At 39.2% G+C, this 25,498-nt stretch overlaps 1 protein-coding gene across 2 annotated transcripts in view; it reads left to right on the top strand.

Moving 5' to 3' along the window:
- KATNIP (katanin interacting protein) overlaps positions 1-25,498 on the top strand; it is a 62,481-nt gene that overhangs the window by 16,701 nt on the left and 20,282 nt on the right. For both annotated transcript variants that reach the window (XM_074919107.1, XM_074919108.1), the window contains exons 9-17: positions 355-467; positions 931-1,045; positions 1,477-1,683; positions 4,174-4,314; positions 10,475-11,372; positions 15,923-16,657; positions 17,226-17,434; positions 21,203-21,266; positions 24,865-25,042. In XM_074919107.1, the coding sequence (XP_074775208.1) occupies positions 355-467; positions 931-1,045; positions 1,477-1,683; positions 4,174-4,314; positions 10,475-11,372; positions 15,923-16,657; positions 17,226-17,434; positions 21,203-21,266; positions 24,865-25,042 (2,660 nt within the window). The remainder of the gene's footprint in view (positions 1-354; positions 468-930; positions 1,046-1,476; positions 1,684-4,173; positions 4,315-10,474; positions 11,373-15,922; positions 16,658-17,225; positions 17,435-21,202; positions 21,267-24,864; positions 25,043-25,498) is intronic.

The raw sequence follows: 25,498 nt of genomic DNA, 5'->3' as shown, positions 1-25,498 counted from the left end.
GAAGGAGGAAGTCTAGGCAGACCTGTGCAAAAGCTTTGGCCAGCTCTGAGTGCTACCAAATGTATACAAGTGAGATTTCAGACATATATATATATGTTTTTAAATAGTCATCAGAGAATGCTTTTACATTACTTTTCTTCCATATGAGATCAAGCTCCAAGCTCACATATTTCACTGCAAATCAAGATCAATTCTGTTAAATGTGCTTTAACTTAGTATAGAGTTACAGATTAGTGAAGGTTACCTAAAACCAGAGCTGGGCTCTGCTTATTTATTCCAAAGATGTAGATTGATACTCATTGGTGTGTTGAGAACAATGTGAATGAAACATGTTAATCTTTTTTTTTCACTTAGAAGAAATTTTCTGTTTCATCTGTTGTTTCTGCAATGGCTGAACCTCCAGAAAAAAGGAAGACAAGGACTGCAGTCACAAAAGCTGTTGAGAGAATTTGTCCTTTTGGAAGCAGGTATATCTATATATCTCCTTCAAGGCTAGCTACCTTTTTTGAAGAGGTTTTACTCCATATACCACCAGGTGTAGTGTAGTACCACTACACCTGATAATCTCTAGATACCTGAGACATCATGCAAGTAGTAGTAAATAAGGGAGAAGGTTTCAGCCTTGGGCCAGTCTCTGTGGTTCCAGGAACTGCCGACATCTCCCTCTGTTTGTCTTTGTGTCACCCATGTATTACTTTCCCAGACTGCCTCAGAACCAGCTGAGAACTGGAGCCCAGTCTTTTAACCCAACTCTGTGTGTCTAGGGTGGGATGCTGCAACAGTTGTCATTCACTGTGGGGGTACATGGGATTCTTCTGTAGGGTGTGTGGGTTCATCCCATCGTCTCTTCAGCTTCATACCAACTAAACCGTTTCTTAAAAATACAAGAATTATGAGGAAGTGACACATAAATGAATATGTATGTTCCAGACAAGAGAAGAAACTTCTGAAAGTCCTTCCCGAGCCTGAGAGCCATTCTGCCTGTGATAATGACATATTCCTGTCTGACGACAAATTGGAAATAGATTCCATGTTGAGAGAGAAGGTTTGTGTTTATATGCACCATAACTGATGCTTCTCACTATTTCTGAAATAAAAATACATTGAATGAACTGTATGCCACTGCTTCTGCCCCGCATCAACTGATAAACCTATGGCAGGGTAAGAGAAGAGAATTTATTACCATTCCCTTGTTTATCAGAATGACAAAGGACTCAGACAAAGAAGAGAGCACTGTTTTCTCCTTAGGCTTTGTAGGAGGATGATAAGTTTTCTTCTCTTACCTTGCTGTAGATTTATTAGTTGATATGGGGCAGAATTGGTGGAACCCCAAATGATTGAATGTCATCCACAGAGCCTTGAGTTTGCAAGCGTTTTGCTTTTGGCTCATCAATATTGTAGTCTTAGCAGCCTTTATTTTGTCCACATTTTATTGTTTTGTCACTTATGTTTATGCCATATTTCATTTTGCTCCAGATGACAACCAATATGGAAGTACGTGATGCCATTTATGTAACTATGGAACTTCTTTCTAACTGGGGAAATCCAGTAAACGTGGGCCTGAGCGAGGTGGAATTCTTTGATTTATACAACGAAAAGATCTTTGTGTCTCCTCATGATGTGGACATTCGAAATGCTGACAACCCAGGGGATTTGTGCTGCTTGGTCAATAAGAATTTAAATGTAAGATAGCTTCGTCCTGGATGTGAACATTTCTCGTTATATTACTTTGATATTCTATCACTGGGTTTTTTGTTTAGAAACATGATTGCATTTTGAACCTGACTTGCATAACAACAATCTGATAATTTAAAAAAATACAAATATTGCTTATTATTAACAAATCCAGCTTTTCTGTCCAAGATGTTGGTATTCAGTTATAATTTTGGTTTAGAACAGAATTGGATTAATTTGCCTGACTTAACTGAGCAACTGGAAGGAGGCAGCTTTAACTCTCTCTCCTTATGTATTAACTCTGTGGTATTGTCTTGGATGAAAGAACACACTCGGTTTTTAGAGTATTGTAATGTAATCATAGTGTCTGTAGAATGAGATCACAAAACTTTAAGGACAGGGGATTTCACATTTTTACACTATGTCTGCTGATAAACTTCAGTAATTCTTGTGATCTGCAGGTCTAGCTGCCTCACTGCTCATTTCTTCCAGATGTTTAATATAAGTAAACTTAAGAAGGAAACATACTTATTTTCTCCTGCCTCTGTCTTATCCTTTTACCTAGGGAATAATCATGGAAGAATAAGAATATGTAGGTAGATAGATTTGAACAAGAGATTAAGAAAAATGTGTGGCATGGTAAAAGTGTTTCATGGCTGTTCTGTGAGATAGTAAGATGAGGAGACACGAGGTGCTTACATCCTGAAGGCAATGGACAAGAGACAGTGACTGGTATGAAATTCTGATGCTACTGAAAAGATTAGCAAATGTCCATAGTCCTTCAGACACATAATTTCAGTTGTGCTGCACATTCACTGTGTGTCCTTTGTCTCCATGGGCCTTCAGAGCTAGGGTTCGAGTAAAAAAATTAGTATGAATATAATATTATTTTCTAGTAAAATATAATATTATTTTCTAGTGAAATAAAATAATGATATTTTCTAGTAAAAATTAATATTTCATGCTGGGGTACTTTTCTGCTTGCAGGATGAATGAGAACAGAAAGAAGGCAAATATGCAGTATTTTGAAATTTAGTCGAAACTCAATATGGAGTATTATTTCCAGACAAATATGTTTACTTGAAACATCTTTCTTACTGTCTCCTGAAAATTATATTTTGAGTGTCATAAATACCCATTCTCCTTTATAGGCCATGCTCTCTGGCAGATGGCACTCGGTAGTAGTAGCTGTAGTGACTCTTAGACTTTCTAGATAATTATAAATTATGTAGTAATATATTCATTAATCCATTATAAACCTGTTATTCTCAGCATTTCTCATGTATTTATATGTCTCATTATTCTTAAGTAATGAGGTTTAATATTTCATTGATTAATATATTTCTTTGATTTGTGACACTGTAATCTCTCCTGAAGCTGGAGAGGTGTTGTGTGAGAGGAGATGCAATCTGGACAGGGAATGTGGTCTTAGAGTGTGGGTATGTGATAACTGAACTGCAGACTCCTTCAGAAGTCAAAGCAGCATTTCCAGGTTTTGTACATTTCAGATCATACAGCAAAGCTTTCGGGTGCATTAGAAAAAAAAAACTTAAATTAATGAATCTGCAAGCAACTAATATTTTCAACACAATGAAAACAACATAAAAACTCACTCTGGGGAAAGCTCACTTTACCATGGTTAAAACACTTCCATCTCTGATCATTTCGATGTATGTTAGTCTTTGAGACTAGACATACTCTTACTGAAGATCAGGGATTTTATTTTTTTATTAGTTTATTTATTACCCTTGCAGACTTTCAAGAGGAACAATTAAATTGCCTCCTCCCTTGTACTGTGTGATATGCTGTAAAAGAAGAAAACGCCTGGCAGAACATCAGGTGCTCTCAGCTAAGGAAATAGTGCCTGATGGGATATAATGCTTAATAAGACATAGATTAGTCATTTCATTGCAATTGTTTTTTGTAAACCTTTTTGATTCTTACATGCATATATAGGTCTTTTAAACCTCAGAGTAACAAAGACAGGTAACTAATTCTAGAAATGTCTAACAAAGGTGTTTCTTCAGTGATGAACCCTCAGACCCACATCATTCCTCTGCCCAGTGCTTGAGCCTTCCTTTGAAGTGTAAGCACTTCAAAAAATCATGAAATGATTATACAGTGTCCACTGTGCTCAGTGATCCCCTCTAGTGCCTGCAAAGCTGATTAATTTGATTAAAATAAACTGGGCTTGCTCTGACCCTGCAGTTACAAAGCATGGCAGACTGCCTGTCATTTGTGAGCATGCAGATGTCTTACTGGGACAGCAAGCAGCTGACCTTTATCTAATTGTCAGGTGGTTGTGAGCCGTCTTACAGGCAGGAGAGTCGGATTTCCTGGTTGGAAATGAGGTTAAGGTTTTGCTCCTAATATAGTAGATTTTGTTAAATGCCTGTGTTTCTAATTGAGATATATTTTTCTGTGGGGTGATGAGTTAATTAAAATATCCTGCTTTAGGAGAAAGGGTATTAGTGACAGTCTGCTCCTGTGTGGTTTTAGATCACGAAGGAAAGCTTCCTTTGGACGTGCCCTTTCCATCCGCCCATCCAACTTTACTTCGTTATCCGCAATCCCACCCGGTCACGTGACTTTGGTATATCCAAGATCAAGATTTGGAATTACAACACAACAATTCCCAGTGTAAGTAGTCTTTTCTCAACTCCTCTGTCTGCATGCTCTGCCTTGCCTAGGGAAACTCAGTTTGATCTTGTTTCCAAAAGTAGGAAATAAAAGTAGATACCATTTTCTCTAGTAAAATAGGGAGCTAGGAGGGGTCCTTGTCTACTGTGAAATTTGCTTTTCTCTTAATGGTAAGTGGCAGCAATGTAAGTGTTAACATTTTCATAGTCACAATGAGCATTTTCTTTCAAAGCTATTAAAAATCTCTAAAGACCTAATAAAAGGCTTGCATTTTCTGTCACTTAATCCTTTACTGTGGTGAGAAATAAAGATACAAAGGTAAGTGCATCTTAATATTCAGGACTTTCAGTTGTTTTATCACAGTATAAATAAATACATGTTTAAATATGTATTTTCTCATGTATATAAGTATAAATAGGCAGGCTGTTGCTCGATTTCAGTTTTGTCACTTTAATTAAAAAGTATACTAACTGTGTGTTCATAATAAAGCAAGTAATCTTGTGTTACAAGAGAGACATCTCATGGCAGATGGTCTCTTGTTTGTGTTTGAATGTCGCCATGAAAATTATTCTTGTTTGTACACTGCAATGTTAAGAAAAAAATCCCAGGTACTGGATCAAAGGGGATTTGCTGTCCTGGATTATAAATAAGAGGCTTTATCCCTCTGGTTTTGCTCTCATCCATGTTCTTATATAAGCAGATATGGTAATTTATACGTATAGAAATGGCCATGGAAAGGACAGCTTAAACAAATTTACTATAACATGATGTATATTTATTTTCTGGAATTTTAATAGCTTTTTCTATTAAAATGTGGGCTACAGAATGTTCCATCATCATTAGAGAGTGCAAGAGGAACTGCTGGTTTTGGAGGTAATAACACGATTTGTTACCAAACCTATTGAATTTAATGCAGGAAGTACACATAAATGTATTTCTGTGTTTCAAGGCACTGTTTTTTAATAAACCTCTATGAGGCAAACTGTAAAATCTGTTTGGAGTATAATCCCATGGATTTTGGTGGCAGTGCATCAGTCTTCACTGACTAAAAAAATGTCTCATTATCCTTAAGATGAAAGAATAATACAAAGCAGTTCTGCCTAATTCTATGGGGTTTTATGAGGAAGATTTGTCTGAGAGGTATAAAACCCCAAAATACAGTTAGCTAACATTTTTCTTCCTGCTAATGTAAATCCAGAGGCAGATTTCTGTGTGGTTTTTTGGTAATCATTTAAACCTCCTTCTCTCCATCAAAAACAAGTGAGAGGTCCCCAAGTACTTCTTCAAAAAATAGGCCAGTACTTTTGTATGTTTGAGTTTTAGAGCCTGAGTCTGGCAGTAGAAAAAATATGTCTGAAGGAAGCTGTAAAAGTCAGATTACATCATTGTCATAGATTCCTTGATTCATTGAATTACAAGGAAGGTCTCAGAGAATGCTTCATCTTGCTTTTATTTACTTCAAATGAGGTCTGTGAAAAAGAAGGTTATTTTTAGTCTGTAAGAAGAGATCAAATGTAAGTAAAGGCAGCCAGTTCTTTTCAAATGTCTGAAATATTCAGACATTTTGTAAATACTTGCTACAGCCTTGAAACGGCATTCTTTCTTGATGCTATTTAAACTCTTTTCATAGGATCTAGTGTAATGTCTGTTGTCTGTCTTCACAAATATGTGAATGCAGTCAGTACTTCAGTGCCTGAAGGTCTTAGTTGCTCTCCAGTTGGATCATTTTCTTCTTCAAGCAATTCCCTATATGCATTGTTCCCCCGTGTGTATGTTCATGTCCATTCTCTTTTTGAGTTGGAGATTTTTTTCAGTGCTGGACCTCCCACTGGGGTGCACTGCTTTTAAGGATGTAGCAGCTTTGTTCCAGATGAATTGGGTTTATAGAAGAACTTTTTCCTTCTAGTTCTTGACTTCTTTTCTATTGCTCCTTCTTTTTCACACTTCTGCAAGAAGTCGGGCAGAGATAACTTCAAGTCCTCTGTCCAGGTTTGCAGAAAAGTGCTTCTGGTTTTAAGCTTTGTCTTCTGTGCACAAATATCACTGAAATGACCAGAAATACTATCGTTGTTGCTTCGCGGGAAAGCACTATCCCAGCAGGCACTCTTTGAGGGCTGAAGATGCAAGCTGGGAAGGAACATCGAGAGAAACTGCAGAATTATTTGCACAAAATCTTTCAATTTTTTCTCTTTGACACTGATCATACCTACTTGCTTGTTCTTGGACATTGTGCCATTCTAATTACTCTTCTTTTTCCTGAAAGACCTGCTTTGGATGAAGTATTGAGTATTTGTTTATAGGGTGGCTTCCTGATGGAATTACACAGGAGGAAGGAATTTCTCCAACCTCCTCATGCTTGAGGAGATTTCAGCAGTGGTACTAGGGAAGCTAACATTTCTGTCAGTCTTTCCCACCACATCCGATCACTAAGCAACTGGAAGCTCAGAAGAGGGGTGGGAGGGAATAAAAAAGAGCAGTTCTTAGTCTTGTGTCTGCATGTGTTTGTTCTTGGAGTCCCTGAGATCAGATCATAGTTTTCCTCCCTAAGCCTCAGTCTGCTTAGAATTTTGGTGCAAGAGATTTTCATTAGCTCTTCTACTGATTCTTCATGAATAGATGGTTCTTCTGAACTATCAGCTGTTACTACAGGAGCTTGACCCCTACAATCAATGGGCCCTGAGGTTGTCCACCCGAGGGTGTTAGGAGCGCTGGCTGATGTTGTTGTGAGGATGCTCTCCATAATCTTGGAGAAGTTGTGGAGATAGGGGGACATCCCAGAAGACTGGAAGAAGGCTAATGTTACCCCATCTACAAGAAGGGCTTAAAGGAGAATCCAGGAAATTATAGGCCCATCGGTCTTACTCCAATCCCTGAGAAAGTTATGGAACAAATCCTCCTGGGACCTGTCACAAGTCCAATAAAGCATGTGGTTAGGAAAAGCCATCACGGATTCACCCAGGGCAAGTCCTGCTTGACAAACCTGATTGCCTTCTGCAACAGAGTAACCTGCTCGGTTGATGTGGGGTGAGGGTTGGACATTGTCTACCCAGATTTCTCCAAGGCTTTTGATACATTTCCCCACAGCCTCCTCCTAGAAAAACTGATGCGTTATGGTCTAGACAAGCGATTTGTGCAGTGGGTGGGGACCCAGAGGGTGGTGGGATGTAACTCCTTTTCAAACTGGCAACCTGTCACAAGTGGGGTCCCCCAGGGATCGATATTGGGCCCAATGCCACTTAATATATTCATAAGTGATCTGGGTGATGGGATCAAGTGTAGCCTGATGAAGTTTGCGGACATTACCAAACTGGCTGGGGAAGGGGACACTTCAGAAGGGAGAGCCACCCTGCAGGAAGAGCTGGCTGGGCTGGAAGAGTGGGCTGACAAGAACTTTATGAAGTTCAACAAGGGCAAGTGTAAGGTCTTGCACCTGGGAAAACATCATCCAGGAGTGCAGCACAGGCTGGGATCTACCTGCTGGGGAGCAGCTCTGTGGAAAGGGACCTGGGGGTCACGGTTGACAACAGGCTCAACATGAGTGAAGAGGGTGCTGCAGTGGCAAAGAAAGCCAACGGGCTGCTGGGTTGCATCAGCCCGGGGTGGGTTGGTGAGGGCCAGGCTGGAGAGGGTCCAGAGAAGGGCCACAAAGATGATCAAGGGACTGGGAAACCCTGTGAGGAAAGGCTGAGAGAACTGAGTCTGTTCAGCCTTGAGAAAAGGAGGTTTAGGGGAGACCTGATCACCATGTTCCAGTATTTAAAGGGTGGGTACAAGGAAGATGGAGACTCCCTTTTTATAAGGAGTCACATGGAAAAGACAAGGGGTAATGGGTACAAGTGACTCCTGGGGAGATTCTGATTGGACAGAAGATGAAAATTTTTCACAATGTGAACAATCAGCTAGTGGAAGAATCTCCTCAGGGAAGCGGAGGATTCCCCAACGTTGGAGAGTTTTAAGATTCAGCTGGACAGGGTGCTGGGCCATCTTGTCTAGACCGTGCTTTTGCCAAGAAATGTTGGATCAGATGATCCCTGAGGTCCCTTCCAGCCTGGGATTTTATGATTAATGCCTGCCCATGTTCAGCTGTCGTTATTGTCCTAGAAATGTCTGTACCTTTGGCTGGTTCATCTTGACGCAGTCCGGGCACCTCTTTTGCTTCCTACAATGCCTGTCCCAGACATTCCAAAACATCAGAGAATGGGAAGTCATTTCACACTGAGTGGAATAGTAATTTTGAAGTGACTGACCCTTTTCTGTGCTTGACTGTCCCTCTTTCAGGGAGAATAATCTCCACCATCTCATTTTGTGATGTTTTCTCTGTCTACGTGTCCTCCTCCAGTACTGGTGGGATTCATTTCAAAACGTACTGTCCTTAAGAGGTTGCTGATTTTAATTTTAAAAGATGCAACTGACAAATACTTTTCGAAACATACACTTTTATATTTCTGTGGTTCCATGCAGTTTATATCTGTTTCTAGGTAAAAATACAGAACTAAGGTTTGAGTATTCCTAATAGCAGTGGAAGCTAGGATGTCATGTAGAAATGTTGCAGTTATCCCAAATACAACTGTGAATATCCAATATCTCTAGCATTTAAGGAGGACATTAACAGTCCAGACATACAGAGATTCAAAAAATACTGTTACTTGAGCATCCTGATAGTCTTTCTCATCCCCATCATAATTTCAGGCAAAGCCATCTAGTTAGTTCTAATATATATAATTATGAAAGTGTTTTGATCCCCAATTATGTTAATCTAGCAGTGTCCTTGTTCAAGGGGGAAAAAATATCACATTTTATGGCCAAATGCATCAGTACAGACATATAGTGCTTTATGATACTCTAGGAGTAACAGGCAGCCATGACATAATGGCCAATTAAACTGGGTTTACAGCTGTTCTCTGAGAAGTTAGTGAAGGTTATCTTTTTCTATCAGGAATGTGTCTTGCATTCCTACACCTACTCCCCTCCCTCAACTGCAGCTTTCTTGTTATGCCTGCACCTTCTGGTTTTCCTGCTCTCTAGGTCCATATTACATTTTTTGCCTTATACATGCTATTATTTGGAAAGCAGTAGAAAGGAAGCTCTAAAGACTTGTAAGCTGTAAAGAGCACATGCAGTAGTGAAGAACTGGAGACACTTGTGCTTGAAGGTGAAGGAGTAACTGGTTTAGGCTGGGAGCAGAGGAAAATTTAAATCAGTATTCCAGGAGAACTGACATCCAGGAGATGAGCAAGAGGGATGAAACGGAAACTTCTCACTTTTCACGAAAAACTTCTCCGTTTCCATGAAAATAAGGAAAGAACAGAGAGTCTTTAAAGACTCCACATGATGGACACTTTATGCAGAGGACAGCAAGGAGGCGGATTTTGTCTCATCTTCTATATTTTCTTTGAAGATACCAGTATTTTTGTCAAGAGGGAGAAAAGGTTAGATGGAAATGATAAGGAGAATAGAAAGAGCATTAGTTCCAGCTTCAATGGAATGAAAAAATGAGGTTTTAGTGGGTGCCACAGAAAATGAGAACTTAGAGATAACGTTGTGAGCGGCAGAGTTGTGTCTGAGATAAAAGCTAGTTAAGTGTTGGAATAGGCTATCAAGGCAGATTATTTGAAAACTGTTAAAACCAGATTTCTTCACAATAGTATGGGTTATTTAGCTTTCTTCAGTGGAAAGAAATGGACTTGATGATGGGTTTTTTATGTCCTTTCCAGTCCTGTTTTTCTATAACTCTTTGTCACTGTCTTTAACTCAAGTGGCTTTGATCTGGGTGGATGTTTGCTGTGGAACATGGCATGAAAGTGGTGAATCTTAAAGATGCTGAAGCAAAACATACCTCTGGAATTTATATCCTGATCAAATATAATTATACTTAATCTAGGCTTCTTTGCTCAATCTTTTCTAAATTTTAAGCCTTGTCAACTGAAATGGTTCGCAGTAGCGTCTAGCACAGTTTTTAGTCCTATTAAATAAAATCTTAAAAACTCCACAGTATTTTTCAGTTGTTTGAGCTTTTGATTAAAAAGTGGTCAAAAGCATGATACTGATACGGGGTTTTAATTGTTTACATCTGTTTATTGATTAAATGTCAGAGTTCCAGAACAGTGATATCTAATGCTTGAACAGCATAATTGAAACCTGCATGCTTTTATTTTTATAGGACCTTGATGTTGGAGCAAAGAACGTGAAGTTATATGTGGATGAGAACCTTGTATTTGATGGTGAACTAGAGAGAGCCTCTGGAGATCTCCTCACTGACCAGAGCACTACAATTGACCTTACAGATCACAAGCAAGATACCGCTACACGTTCTTCAAATGAAAGTAAAGAAGTAAATGCACCTGCAGTCACGGAAAAGAAAGCAGACCAACATTTTAAGTGCTTACAGTCAAACAGTACTTCACTAAACTGGAGATCTCTGCCAGAAGAAAATCTTCTTGAACATAAGATGAACTCAGTCAGCTTTACAAAGAAAAAATTGTCAGAGTTGGAGGATGATCTAAAAGTGTTACCATCTCAAGTTTGTATAAAAGATGCCAAAGAGAATGCAACAGTACAAGCAGCTACGGAGCACGTTCAATCTGGTGGTGCACTCACGTTGAGCGAGCAAATGGAAAAACTAACAGGAAGAAAATTGTCTAATTCTACAGGTGCAATTCCTTCTTGGTTACAGTCATCTTCCCAAATAACAGAGAATAATCAAGATACTTCCAGTAAGCAGAAGCCTCCCTGGCTTGCTACAGAACATTGCTCAGACTTGAGATTTCAAACGCAGTCAGATGGCATCATGAAAAACTTTTCCGATGTGACTAATGAGGATGTCAAATGTCGAAGAAACGAGCAGGGAAGATCGAGTAGTAGAAATGCAAATGGAGATGAGAGATCACAGCTGCTAACCACAAAGGATGGCGATGCGGGCTTGGACATTTGGGAACAATTTTCTAACAAAATTTGCTGCAGCTTACAACACCCTGCAAATGGAAGGAGAAGTGTCAGATGTGTAAAAAAGGCAGGATTAAACACTATAAATCTTGGGGGTGATGATTCTGCTCTCAAAGGTAAGAGGTGACAACAGCAACCTTAGTGCAAGTGCAGACATAGTCTCCATTTTGCAGAAGCACAGAATCATTTAGGTGGGAAGAGACCTCTTGAGATTCCTGGAGGTACAGACAGGGAGGTTTTAGTTTTGCTTTTTGTAGTATTCAGTTCTTCTCATTCATACTACAACAATGCTCAGAGTCTCTCTCGTCCTACACCTGGATGTGAAATGCTCTTCTGAAAAATTTACAATCTGAGTTAGTGCTTATAATTTATTTGAAGAAGATTTCAGTAAATTCTATTTAAAAATTGACAGTCCTGCAGACAGCAAATGTTTACTAATGTTGGTGAATATCTGCAAAAAGATAAAGTGGGACCTCAGGGTAGTGAGTAAATTTACGGTTTGTGTAGTAGGTTTTTATTTGTATAGTAGGTTTGTTTCTTTCCCAGTGAGAATATATGCTGAATATATTTATTCAGAGTGAATGAAAACTGTCCTTATTTTCCCTTCTCTGCTCATGTCATTGCATCCCTCTTTCAAACCTCTCCCGCAGACATCTCTGCTTATTTATGAAGAGTTTTCTAGTAAATTTAGCTGTTATCTACTCCATGCTTTGGTTTATCGTTGTCATCCTTCTCCAAACCTTTTTTAGTTTGTCTGGATCCTGTTGGAGGTGGAGAATCCAGATTTGTGTAGTTTTGTTCTGCCTCTGGCAGTAGCCAACAGGGTATCCCCAGGGAGGAGAGTGAGAATTGCACAAATTCTGAAGTTCCTGCTCTCTCCCAAACTCTGGCATTCTATGGCTAAGAAATTTTCTGAGTGTGGGGTAATATTTTTGTGCTTAACAACTGTAAATAACACATGAACAGAATTTCTTACCCAGATGTTCTACTTTGTCTTGCTTTTAACCAACTTTTTTGACTTTCCATTGCTCAGGATATATTTTTAACCTCCCCCTTTCAGTTTCGAGCCATGTGTCACTCTGTCTCTTATGTTTTAGATCCTTCATAGCCCTTCTTTGGCATTCTTTAATTCTTCAGCATTCAATAACTTGTCTCAAATGAACAGAGTCTGGCAGAATAAGGACAACAAGGTCCAGAGAATTGGAGAAAGAAATACAAATTGAAATTTTGGGACTAATTTAGCATCAGAAAAATTTACATGAAAGTGTAGCTTGCTGTATATTGTATTTGGGTATTTACATTAAAGTTATGGTCATAAGGGACAGGAAATGTGCCTAAATGCAGGAATGCCAGTTCCAGTTCTACAGTACTGCATGAAGTTTTTGGACAAAGGTGAGGAAAATCATTCTTATTAAACTTAGAATGTCTGAATTTTTCTTTCTCTGCCCCTCTGTGGAAAAAGCAGCAATTATATATCTGAAATTATGCCTCAAAGAAGAAAAAAGTGGGGAAGCAATGGGAATAACTGCCATCTTCCTTTCACCCGCCTACTCACTGCAGCCCATTTGCTGTTTCACACATTTTACCGTAACTCTGTTAGATGAAAAACTTGTCGACGTTACAGAAACTGTAAATAAATCCCACCTTAGTCATTTCTGTTCAGTTGTAAAAACTGTAACAATTTAGGAGTTTTAGTGTAAGCTATAAGATGGGGGTTATCATGATTCTAATGATAATTTCCTCTAACTTTGCCCAAAGCAGGTTTTGTCATCTGGTGCTTAAAACTCCCAATACATGTTTGTCCCTGGGAAAGCTGCATGCCATCTCTCTGTACTGTACTGTGCAGGGTAAAGCCATCTTCAGAGTGGAGCTGAGTGAGCATTAACGACAGGGAAACAGTTTTAAGTGTTTCCCTAAGAGTGGGGAATTTTAATCGGTACGGGACTAGGGGAACTGCAGTTTCCCAGTAGCAGTATGTGACAAAGGGGAGACTGCACAAGCAATGTCACAGCACACTTTTGGTCACTAAATGAGGAATAACGACAACAGACGTTAGAAATAGCACGTACATACATACTTGGCTTGAGTTAATGTTGCTATAAAAACATACAGTTTTTGTTTGAAAACTGGTTTAATGTGCAAAGGAAATGATAGAAGTATGCTGATAAAATTTGCAAATAAGATGTAATTTGGGGTATTATGAGTTAAGAAGATTGAAGAACTGCACAGAAAGATGAACTTGAGGCCTGGAGTAGTAGCAATGGAATGCAATTCAATAGTACTGCTTGCAGGGTCATTTGGGGACTAATAACAAAAAATTAAGTTGTAAGCTGAGTAATCGTCAGTTGCAAATGACTGAGGAAGAGAAGAATCTTGGTTGAGGAGTTGATACAGATTGACTATGAAATGCTCGCGTGACGCAGGCGTGATTATAGCAGTGCACTCCAAGGATGTATCAGCAGAGGCATTTCTGTTAGTTAGGGAAATGTTAATATCTCAACACAGGCACTCGTGAGATGTCAGTTGGAAAACTGCAGTTCTGATCATCCATTTTCAGGAAAGCTGATTACAAAGTGGAACAGATACAGAGGAGAGCTTTCAGAATGATTTGGGAAATGAAGCGTGTGATTGCAGCATGGAAATATGATTGCTATTTATAACTGCAGGGAGTAGAAATGAGATTAACACAACAGAGGGAGAAGAAAGGTGGTTTTTTCAAGCTAGCGTTGCCCCAAAATACAGTTTACTGAAGTTTTGAGAGGAGTTGTATGGTGTGTGTTGCCATCAGAAGCAGGACAAGGGACTTGGTGATTCAAGACAACCCTCCTAAAGCCACAGGGGAGATGCATGTTTGATTGTCCTTATCTCTGGACTTTGGGATAGCATCCATCATTAATCCTCTCAGGCATGTGGAAGGCTGGGAATGTGTCTGTAATATCTGTAAGTGGAATACTCTTTATCTACAGGCAGAGTTAATTGTTCACGTGGCTCCAATAAAAATAATGAATTTTAGATTTAAAAAAAATGCCAAACCCCATAAGCCTTTAGCCCTTGACCTCTGCTTTTGGCCCGCTGTCTGCTTTCCTTTCAGAGCTCCACTTCTGGTGTCACTCCTTAATGTAGCTAACGCGCCTGTTAACCTCCCATTGGAAATCATCCTACTGAACTGCTGTAGAAGTTGTAATCTCTGTACTGCTTGAAGCACTTAACATTAAAAAAAGTTTTTTTAAAAAAAACAGGGAAAAAACCTCCAAAACAAAGAAAGCCAGTGGATGTCAACTGCACTTCTGTACATGCTCCTCCTGAAATTTTCAAGCTTTGACATTTTAAAATGTTGAGTTTGACATTGTAAAGTGGTGATGCAGTATCTTCATCAGGTATTATAAATTGTGAGGCTCTGGGAAATGATCTTTGGGATCTCCCACCCCCTGAGTATCCATATGGACAATGGTTTGAACAAGAAAGTGACTTATAAATGTCTGATGTTCTCTGAAATATATACCTTTGCTTCCTATCAGTGTTTCCCTTGTGGGGTAGGGAGGAATGGCCAGGTTGGTCTCCAGCCTTTCATTCTGGAAGGCAACTCTTTTTCAGGTAGTCTTCCATCTGCTTTAAAATTCTTATTTTTTTCTCCCTTGTCCCCGGTGTAAATAGTTATTGTCCATAGGTAGATTAGGAACATTGCCTCTTTCCCAGCATTTCCAAAAAACAAAGTTAAAAGTTAGTCTTGAGCAGTCTTTTGGGAAAATGTTATTTTGCATTTTACAGGAATTGGCATTTATTCTTGATAACCATTTGTTTTAGTATCCACTCAAGGATATTGTACAGAAGTAAAATCTAGCCCATGGGCCTGTAATTGTTTAGAACTCCACTTGCCTTTCTTCATTTATTTGAAGAAAATACATAAGTGACAGCTTTATTGAAAATCTTTGCTATTATCTGCTCTTAATTGTTTTGAGATGGAAATGAAGCAGCTCCCCAGTGCAGTCACAAGGAGAGCGTGCTTTGATCCCACTGTGCCCCTCTAACTGGTTGTTCCCACTGTGTTCCTGTTAGATCCGTTGTCATTATTCCCCTTCTACATCTCACACTGGCTGAAAAGAGAGGAAAAATAGTTTGTACGTTACCTGCATAGAATGCAATGCTCACCTCATCCTCCTTGTATGCTGAACCTACTTCTTTTCTCACCAGTTTTCTTTATATACACATGGCTGGTTTTGACAGAAAGCACTAGCTCTTCTCTATAATTCTTTAGAAACTTAACCAATTCAGCCATTTCCAGCTGTGTGAAAGATCTTCTACAGAAGTGCAGACAGATGATTTAAACTATTGTGACAGCCACACAATAAGTATCACTGGAAAAAATCCCAATTTCTTTAAGTGTTATGTGAAGAATTCGTAGTCTGAAACTTAGCTGCATTTTGCATCTTGGCGTGTGCTCTGCTCTTCAATAGTTAAAAGTGATTATTTTCGTTATGTCTAAATGGAGAAGGGCAGTTGGGACATTAGCCTTCGTAATAGGGAGGCAATATAATAGTGCTACTATAACAGAATTTCACAGTGAGGGAACACAAATATGACCAGCATAATTCTGGAAAGTCCGTGTTGTGGTGGTTTGCTTCTAGTCCTGTTCATACATTAAATGTCTACGTAATGTTGTTTTCAGATGAAGACTTTTCTATCAAGGACGTAGCAGCCTCTAGAGCAAAGTGGCACAATGAACAAGAACATACTCTGCAGGAGTCCTGGAACTCCCTGGTAAAGTTTAATTATTCCCATCGTGGCCGAATCTCTAACATGGATTTTCAAGGGGATATCTTTGATGAGTTTCTCCATCAACAGAAAATCAACCGGCCTGGAGAATATCAGCAAATGAGAAAAGAGGGACTACAAACACTGCCAAAAAGGCCAGAAGAAGAAATCTCCGTGGAGGCACATGATGGAAATGATTTTAAAATTCCTGTTTTACCTTATGGACAGCACTTGGTGATAGACATTCAAACAACATGGGGAGACAGACATTATGTTGGTCTTAACGGAATTGAAGTTTTCAGTTCTAAAGGAGAGCCTGTTCAGATCTCAAAAATAACAGCTGAACCACCTGATATAAATATTTTACCAGCTTATGGCAATGATCCCAGAATAATAACCAACCTAATTGATGGGGTAAATCGGACACAGGATGATATGCATCTCTGGCTAGCACCATTTACCCCTGGAAAACCTCACTTTATCTTTATTGACTTTGCAAATTCCTGTCAGGTAGCTATGATTAGGATTTGGAATTATAATAAATCTCGCATACACTCTTTCAGAGGTGTGAAAGACATTATAATGGTGTTAGATGAACAGTGCATCTTTAAGGGAGAAATTGCGAAAGCTTCAGGAACGTTGTCTGGAGGTATGCGATCATTTCTTATTTTCTTTGTGGAAACAGCAGTACAATACAAAAAAAATACATTTAGCTTGTTTGTTATCACTTTCCACTTCAAAGCAAGTTGGCACTTTGTATAGTATTTAGTCCTTTTAATTTCAAAATGTAATGCAGAACCCACTAATGCATTCTTTAATGATACTGTGAATTTTTGCAGCATATAGAGCTAATTCCTATTCTTAATGATGTCTTAGCAACAAGGCCATATTTCAGTAACATCAGATAGCCACTAAACATTTAACAGTTGCAGATTCTTACTTGTCTTCACAGATAGAGTCTTTTGGAAAAGGTGATGGAGGAGCTTTTCCCCATTTTCTTTTATATGTATTTGAAATTCGGCTTTCTGTAGGATTTTCTGCTGTGCAGTATAAGTTTGAGAATGAACATACTAATTATATCAGATGTCAGTATTTACCATATATTATCTTTAAACACTACTGCAAATTAAATGTAAAGAAGGACCGAAAATATTTTTTTATCACTCTATATATTCTTTTGTATGGTTTCTACATTTAATGCTGTGTGTTGCCTTCAGCTCCAGAGCACTTTGGGGATACTATATTGTTCACTACTGATGATGATATTCTTGAAGCTATATACTGCTATGATGAGACATATGATGGAGAAATGGAAAATGCCAGCTCCTTGAGATACGAGGAAGAGCTAAAGAGGCCAACAACTGCTGATAGGGAGGGAGATGAGAGACCTTTTACACAAGCGGGGTTAAGAACAGAGGATCAACAGGTAGGGGCCTCTGTGTTCAGAACTCTATAAATGTCTTTCTGAAACACGACATGGAAGTGATAGACACTGATTTACATGATGGAGTAAAGCTCTGCAGAAGAGCTAATACAGCTATTTGTCTATTTTGATGGTTTTTTTTTTCACCAGCTCAATAATTTACATGATAGTTTTAAGTCCAAAAGGTCCTGCAGATTTTGTTTTCCCTGATTAATTAATAAGACTACAAGGAAGACCATACTGGATTGTACATATGTATTTTTTTTTCCTTACTTGGACAGAGATTAGAGGGAATTCTTTTTGATTTAGGTACTTCTGAAGGTTTGTGCCACTCTCAGTGATTTTAACCATATGGTTATTCATGTAATGAGTAGCTGTGCTCCCTGTCATTCCAAACCAAAGATTTTTCCGTATTTTCCACACAGAGTATACTCTTGCTAGTTTCTTCCTTCACAAATTATCTTATGTGAGAAGGATCTCCCCCTTTCAACCTTCCCGTTATTTTTTCCTCTTACCTCCCTTGAGAAGCATCTTCACAGGTCTGTGTGCATTTTGCAGCATAAAAATACCCCTTTACTATTCTGTGCAGTAGGTATTTTATTGCTTGGAGGAAGGCCGTCTTTTGGAGTCTTTCCTCATACCATTCCAGCCCAATGGTCCAGCGTCTGGGCAAAGATCCCACAAGATTTTTTGCTCAGGATGGTGTGGGGCAGTCTTTGACCTGATTTCCATCAAATCTTCTACCTTAGACTCTTCATGAGCACCTACTGTTGCTTCAGTGAGGTTATCTTCTTCTAGGGGATACACTCTTGTAAGTCTGTGAGGACATCCAAAGCTGAATCAATCCAAATTCCAGCTGGTTTAGCTAAACTGCTCCCAGTGATGGTTTCTCATGTGCTGGTCAAGCTTTCCTGTTCTGTCTTGTCCTCTTCTCCTGGTGGCTTATAAGACAAAGGGAAACGTCGTGACATTGGAATTTGATCTCACGGTTGAGATCGTGAGTCAGTGACTCAAACCCTTTGACTTCACCAGTGCTAGAAACAGTAATCCTGGTCCCATCTTTGCTTGTGATATCGCAGGCACCTTATGCAGAGCAGGGTTTCATGAACAGAACTGGAAGTTCACCTTTCTTCTCTTGATCACTTGTTTTTTGTGAACATTCACCAGGACCTCTCCATTGCAGAGGCCTGGACCTGGACTGTCTGGTCCTTACTCATAGCCTCTGCCTTTTATTTTGCTGTTCAGCTGTGATGCTCTTTATACTCCTTTTCTAACTCTGAAACATGCTGTATCAGCAAGGGAATAACAGAAGCTATTGTGACTGAGCCATTGATCTCCCTGTCATTCTGTATTTGCTGGTACCATCAAGATTTTGTAGATGGATGCATATCAGAGTGATACAGATCTACTGGATGATTTGTCTTCCCAGCATAACGTTGTCATTCAGACTCATAATGGGTTTGAACAGTCTGTACCTGTTGATCATTCACCCTTTTTGCCTTCAGCATCTTCAGGGGATGAAACAGTGTTTTACTGCACTGACTACAGAACTTTTCAAAAGCTTTTATAGAAGTGCCTTACTATCTTGTCAATATTATCCATGGTCATCTGTGTGTCCCATGAATTCAGTAATATATCAACTTTTATACCGGGTCAGTCCTGTGACAAGTGCACTTGACCCAACCCTGACTGCGGCCAATAGTAGATGCCTTGGGAGAATGTAAGAACAGAGCAAACATGCAGTGATATTTCTCTGAAACATTTGTCCAGTCCTTAGAAATTTGTCTCAGAAGGGCTTTTTGACTTGGTGTTTAGTATCCTGCCATGGATTTTTATTGCATTAATTCATCCCCTAGCTTTTTCAACCCATGTGCACTTTTACAACTTATAGTGCTCTGGGATGAGTTTCCCCACTTAACTTGCACAGCACAGAGAGAACCTCTTTCTATTTGTCTCTAGGTTCATTTATTGTCCCCTAATTTTTGTGTTGGAAGAAACTAAACAATTATTCCCCATTCCCTTCTTCAAGTCACTCACGATGTTTATCCCCTCTGTTACAATCCCTTCTAAATCTCTCATTTCCAGAATGGTTAGTCCTACTTTAGTTATTCCTCCCATGAAAGGTGCTATGCAGTATGGTCAGCTGTAGGAGCATGGTAATACTTTCTACTTTTTATTGCTTTTCCAATAATTATGGTGGTATTTTGGTCAAGCCGTAAGGATCTAAGAACACAGGTAGGACAATGTTCACAAGCATAAGTAGTTGAAATAGTTGAAAATTAGACCATAACTAAAAGAAAAGATCATGGACACCAGTGGAATGAAGGGATCTAAGTAGCCAAGATGTGAGGAAGAGGGAGAAAAAGGTGATAAGGTGGTTTGGCACAGATGGTTTACAGCCTGCAAGGGAGGGCATTATTCTGCATTTTATAAAACCAATATTTTTATCGTGTCCGTGGATTTAGATATTCAGTAGAGCTGTAAAATTTAATTTCCAGCTGGTCTTTTAAAGCTGTTCTGAGAAAAAAGCATGGCATCAAAGATAGAGACACTGTTCCATGAGAAATGTACCCCCAATACGAGGGCGATTTCCTGCTTCTGTAGGTTACCCGTGTGTCTTTATTTCAGTGCACAGTTCATCTTCAGTTTCACCTACTTAATTACCACAAGGTCATTTGCTACTACCTGAAGTATATTGCAGTCTGGGAACATAGAAGATCCAGGATGTCAGTGGTTATACTGCAGAGATCTAATATAACAGTAGGAGAAAAGTGTTGACAAGTCTATTTTTTCTAGGCACAATGTAGGTCCATCTGATGTATTCTGGATGACAGGAAGGCTACTTCTAATGATGAATGGAAGTATAGAGAAGGAGTCTGGACTTCTAATCTTCTATTTGGCTTTTTGAATGCTAATGAAGATCGTGCTGATATTTTTGTAGAACTACTTACAATAATGCCAAGATTTCATTTTAATCTGCTATTATTTTGTTTGGAGCTCAATACTGTATATGTAAAGTTAGGACTCTTTTCCTCATGTGTAGCATTTTTACATTTAACTACAGTGAACATAATTAGCCATTTTATCATGCACATTCAATGAAGTGAAGTCTTATCTGCAACCCTTTGCAGTTATCTTTTGTCTTTACTATCCTAATTGCCCCAGTATGATCAGCAAAATTTTTTCATCTGTTTATTCATTTTCTGGTTTGCTGTGCTGAATAGCATAGGCTGTTATTAATTAGGGCTGTCAGAGAACAAATGCAAGTTTTTGAACCAGCTTGCTTGTTTGTTCTGCTCCTTGATTCTTGAGAAGAAATTGTGGTGGCACTCTCTGAGGTCTTAACTTCCTTCCAGACTTCTTCTCTCTGCAACATATTTGCACCATGTTGTAAATAAGGTGTATTATCATTTGTTAGTGGCAGTCTGCAGGTAAATAAGAGTGACTTAAAAATGTCAACCTCTTTGAGAATAGGGAGTCTCCCATTTAACACTCGTATATGCATGAAAAAACACCCCTAATAGTTGTGACTTTCTAAGGATCCAGATGATTGTCTACATTTTGGGTCGTGTTTGCAATTATTTGCAGGATGACCTGTGTGGTGAGGCAAAGGGGAGATTGATATACAAAAGGGTGGATGTAAAAAAAAAAACCAAACCCAAAGAAACAGACACCCCCACCCCCCCCCAAAAAAAATCCAGTTTATAAACAATATTTCTGTAATGTATATATGATATGCATGTTCATTGCACCTGTTGGTTTACTTTTTAGGTTCAAGAGGCAGACCCTGTCTCTGAATGTATACCCAAGGAATCAGGAATATTTACTGGAAAATGTAAGTTCTTGTATTCACTTCTTGCTTAACCACCCTCCCCCCTAACGTGTTACCAAGGAGGATCTAATTTGTCAGAGCTGTACAGAACTTTGTGACAGATGTCAGGTCTAGAAAAAAGAAAATTAATTGAATATTTAATGCTGAAGCTTTGTTTTCTATGGCGTTTAGAACATTATATTGTAACAGTTGGCTTTTAATCTCAGAAAAATAACACTAGCCATTTGCCTAGTCCCTGAGTGGGATTTGTAATAGCTGTGTCCCTTACCTAGTAATTCTCTCCCAATCCTATGTATTTATGTAGACTGATTGAATTTCTTAGATCAGATTGACAATATAAACCCTACAGTAAAGCTAGACCAGAATGTTATAGCCATACTTAAAGTACCTGATTTCTTTATCCTGTATAAAAAAACCTCTCTGTGGGCCTTTAAATTAGTGTCTAGAGAGCTTCTGGATGGCCCAGAAGTTTTAGTATGAGTTCCTGGTCCTTTGACCAGCACAAGAGAAATTGAGTTGTTGGGCCTGGCATAAAGCCTTTAACAACATGTGATGTGCTCTCTGAAAATACGCACAATGCTGTGGTTAGTCAGCCACGTATCTGTGAACTATATCTGTGATCTATGACCTATGAACTGTATCTGCAGCTCTCAACTTTACCTATGAACCTGTCTGTGATCAATTCCTATCTGTGAATTTAAGATTCCTTTTCCTCCTCCGATTTCTGGTGGGAAAGATAGTGAGGGTGGTTCAGAGCTCAGCAGATGCAATCTCTCACACTGACGAGATATTGTTAATCAGCTGATTGGACTAGCTTGTCTCTACCAGACAAAGAGGTCTTAATTTCCATGGGTTCTTGCAGGAAAGAGCAGGAGAAAGCTAGTTGTATTTAAGAGAGGATTTCTGAGTCTTATGAAATGCAGAGAAACTCCAGTTTAGTCTCTTACACAGAGAAAAATTGCCATCAATTGCTACAAAGGACTCTCTTTAAATGACCTTGCACAAAAGCAAAAAACCATCTAGAAGGTACAATCTCATTTTTGCCAATGATTTCTGCATACCCTGTCCTGCCTGTGAATATTGTTCCTTGTCCTCCTTATTCTGTGGGGTGGTCCCTCAGACCTGGAGTGAGAGTCCTCTTGCTGTTCCTTGTTTTGGGAAATTACAGAAAATTGTGCAAAACTTAGGATCAGTACTGCCTTCTTCATCTGGGACCCCTGGTAATAAATTGTGCACGGAGTCCCTGAGGATTTCTGTCCTTGACCTGTTGTAGGTAGTTTGCATCTCTTTCATCCTGCTCCCTGTCATGATGTCACGGAGAAATAGTGCCTCGAAGTGTGATGATCACTGGTATAAAGTCCAGCTAGTGGCTAGTTACTAGAGGGATCAATATTACTATAGTCTACACTGATTGATGTGGTTTTTTTAAAGAACTTGGATGATGGGATAAAGTACAATCTCAGCAAGGTTGTGGATGATACCAAACAGAGGGGAGTGGGAGGACAAGGCTGTTCTTCAGAGGGACCTCAGCAGGCTGAAGAAATTACAACCTCATGGTGTTACCTAATGTAACGTTGTGAAGTTCAGGGCAAATGCAAAGACCTGCGTGTGGGATGTAACAACCCAGGCTACACGACAGGCGTGGGAGGGGAAACTAGCACAGAAAGTGGCTTTGCACTGAAGGGCCTGAAGTCTTGAACAAGAGTCAGCAGTAAAGGTGGCCAGCTGCCTCCTGGGATGTAAAAATAAAAGAGTGCAGCCAGCAGGGCAGGGAAAGAGAAAGGCATTTTTTTTGCTGTATTTGATGCTGTATTTGACACTTGTGGAACAATATTTGGAGTAGTTTGTTAAGAATGGAGCTCCCTAGAACAAGAAGAAAACTGACGTACTGGTGCGAGTCCAGTGAGGAGGGTGACCGAGAGGGTCAGGCAGCTGGAGTACCTGACACGGGAGAGCTGGGTTGGTTTGTTCATCCCCGAGAAGGTGAAGAGCAGGTCCTGGTGTCTATAGCTATTGAGAGGGCATAGAAGGACAGATCCAGGCCGTTCCCAGGCATGGACATAGGGCTGGGTTGAGAGGCAGCAGAAACTACAGGGTAGAAGTAAGGAATTTCCAACTGGGTATTAGGAAATCTTTTTCATCCTGAGGACAATCAAACACTGGAACAGGGGTTGAGAGAGAGGGTTTGAAATCTGTCAGCCTTGGAGTCATTCAGACTTCCACTAGATAAACTCCTGAGAGACCTGATCTGATGGACATGCTCTCAGCTTGGAGCCGGACTAGAGACCCTGAGAGGTCCCCTCCACCCTGCGTCGTTCTGAGATTCTATGAAGGCGTTGGCATGGTGATGTGAATACCAAACCTTGTGTGGACAGCTGCTTCACCCTGTCTTTTCCCTTTTGTTTGAGAATATACTCTGGTTTTTCCTGAGAACTCTTGCATGTTTGTACACTAAGCAAGTTCAGTCTTAACAATGGCCTTGGGAATAGCATCTAATATCAGTGTAGCCGTAGCTCCAAACTTGTCAGCTAATAGAACTATTTATTTCTTAGTGTCCTTGCAAATGCTAATGAGATCTTACACCCAAGTGAATTTATGTATGTATCAAGACAGTCTTGTGTAAATTGCTACGGCTATTTAGAAGTAATTGGTCTGGATGGCTTAATAGGTTTAATGCTTGTTTGTTTTACAGGGCATCATGACTACTGGTGCTTCTTTAGACATTATCCAACTTGATTATTCTGGGCTTCTGTAATGTGTGAAACGAAATACATTTTTAATTTATAGTGATGGATTTTTATGGAACATGATCAGATTGGAATATTACTTGTTTTATCTGTATATGGAATTTATATTTTTTCATTAAGGCATGAAACAGGTGGATCTGAAGATACACGTACAATCTTTTGTCTGCCCAATTTTTCTTTCCTATTTATTTTCTGGAGATGCAGGGTAATCAACATTGCGGCTTTTCACTAATGCTGTCCCATTAAAATACTTCCAGATGTCCAGTTCTGTTGTGAATGTAGTAACTTAAAGACATTAGTAAACCAAATTTGTTTTTTGGTTTAACTATGAGTTCATGTTCTCTCACAATTTATGGATTTATGAGAGACTGGATTTATATGACTCCATATAGTCATTTAGCTGGCAAAAGATGATAGATAGACTTCAGACTAATAGGTCTTCTCTGTGTCTGCATAATGACAAAATCTGTCATGTAACTGCTTAAATGTACCATTGAATTACTGTCAGTCTGCAGTCTAAGTAATGAGGCACTTGATAACATGTTTGATCAGGAGTTGCATAGTTACAAGTGAATAAGATGTTGGTACCCCTCTAAAGGGGTCTGGCACAGATTTACAGAAGATACTATGCTGTTACGTGGAGGTAGGAATGCATCCAAACACAGCGTATCGAGTTATTGAATCTAAACAAAATACACATACTGCTAATCATTGGGGCTTGCATGCATGCTTATATCGGCTCCTTACTAGTATATATATTTATTATATGCATAATATAGAGATTTATTATATGTATAATATATTTATTATATGTATAATATAGAGATTTATTATATGTATATTATTTTATATAGGCCTGCAACTGAATTTTACCATGACCTGGGGAGATTCTCATTACCTTGGACTGACGGGACTTGAAGTGATAGGAAAGAATGGTCACACATTAAAAATAAGTACAGAACAAATTTCTGCTTCACCTCGAGACCTAAATGATCTTCCAGAGTATACTGGAGATTCCAGAACATTAGAAAAGTAAGTAGCAAAAGAGCAAAAAAAGCATTTTGTGCAGGGCTTTTTTTTTTTTTTTTTTTTTTTAAATTATTTATTATTTATGCCTGTTGTCTCCACAAACAGGTTTGGAGTTTATCAGTTTTAGATGCATTTTACATCAGACTTTACAAAGTGACATAATTATATAAACTTTTATGGTGTTAACACATATTAATGCAAACATGGCTTTCATACCATCACAGCTCATTCTTGGATTTCACAAGCTACCCAGGAACAGCTTGTTGTAGAAATATGAATGAGATGTTTCCAAAGATGGTGTTGGAGGTAGGAGATGGTAATGTGCCTGGTTGGTATCTCTGCTGCGGACTTTCTAGGCAGAAATGTGGGTGTTCTGGAGCATCTGTCTGTGCATATGCAGTGATATTTAGGCAGGATTTCTGGATAATTTCAAGGAAAATTTCAAGTTAGCAAAGGGTG

Source organism: Athene noctua, chromosome 15, assembly GCF_965140245.1.
Source record: "Athene noctua chromosome 15, bAthNoc1.hap1.1, whole genome shotgun sequence".
NCBI lineage: Eukaryota > Metazoa > Chordata > Aves > Strigiformes > Strigidae > Athene > Athene noctua.
Note: the sequence above shows the minus strand (reverse complement) of the source record. Positions and strands in the feature narration are given on the sequence as shown.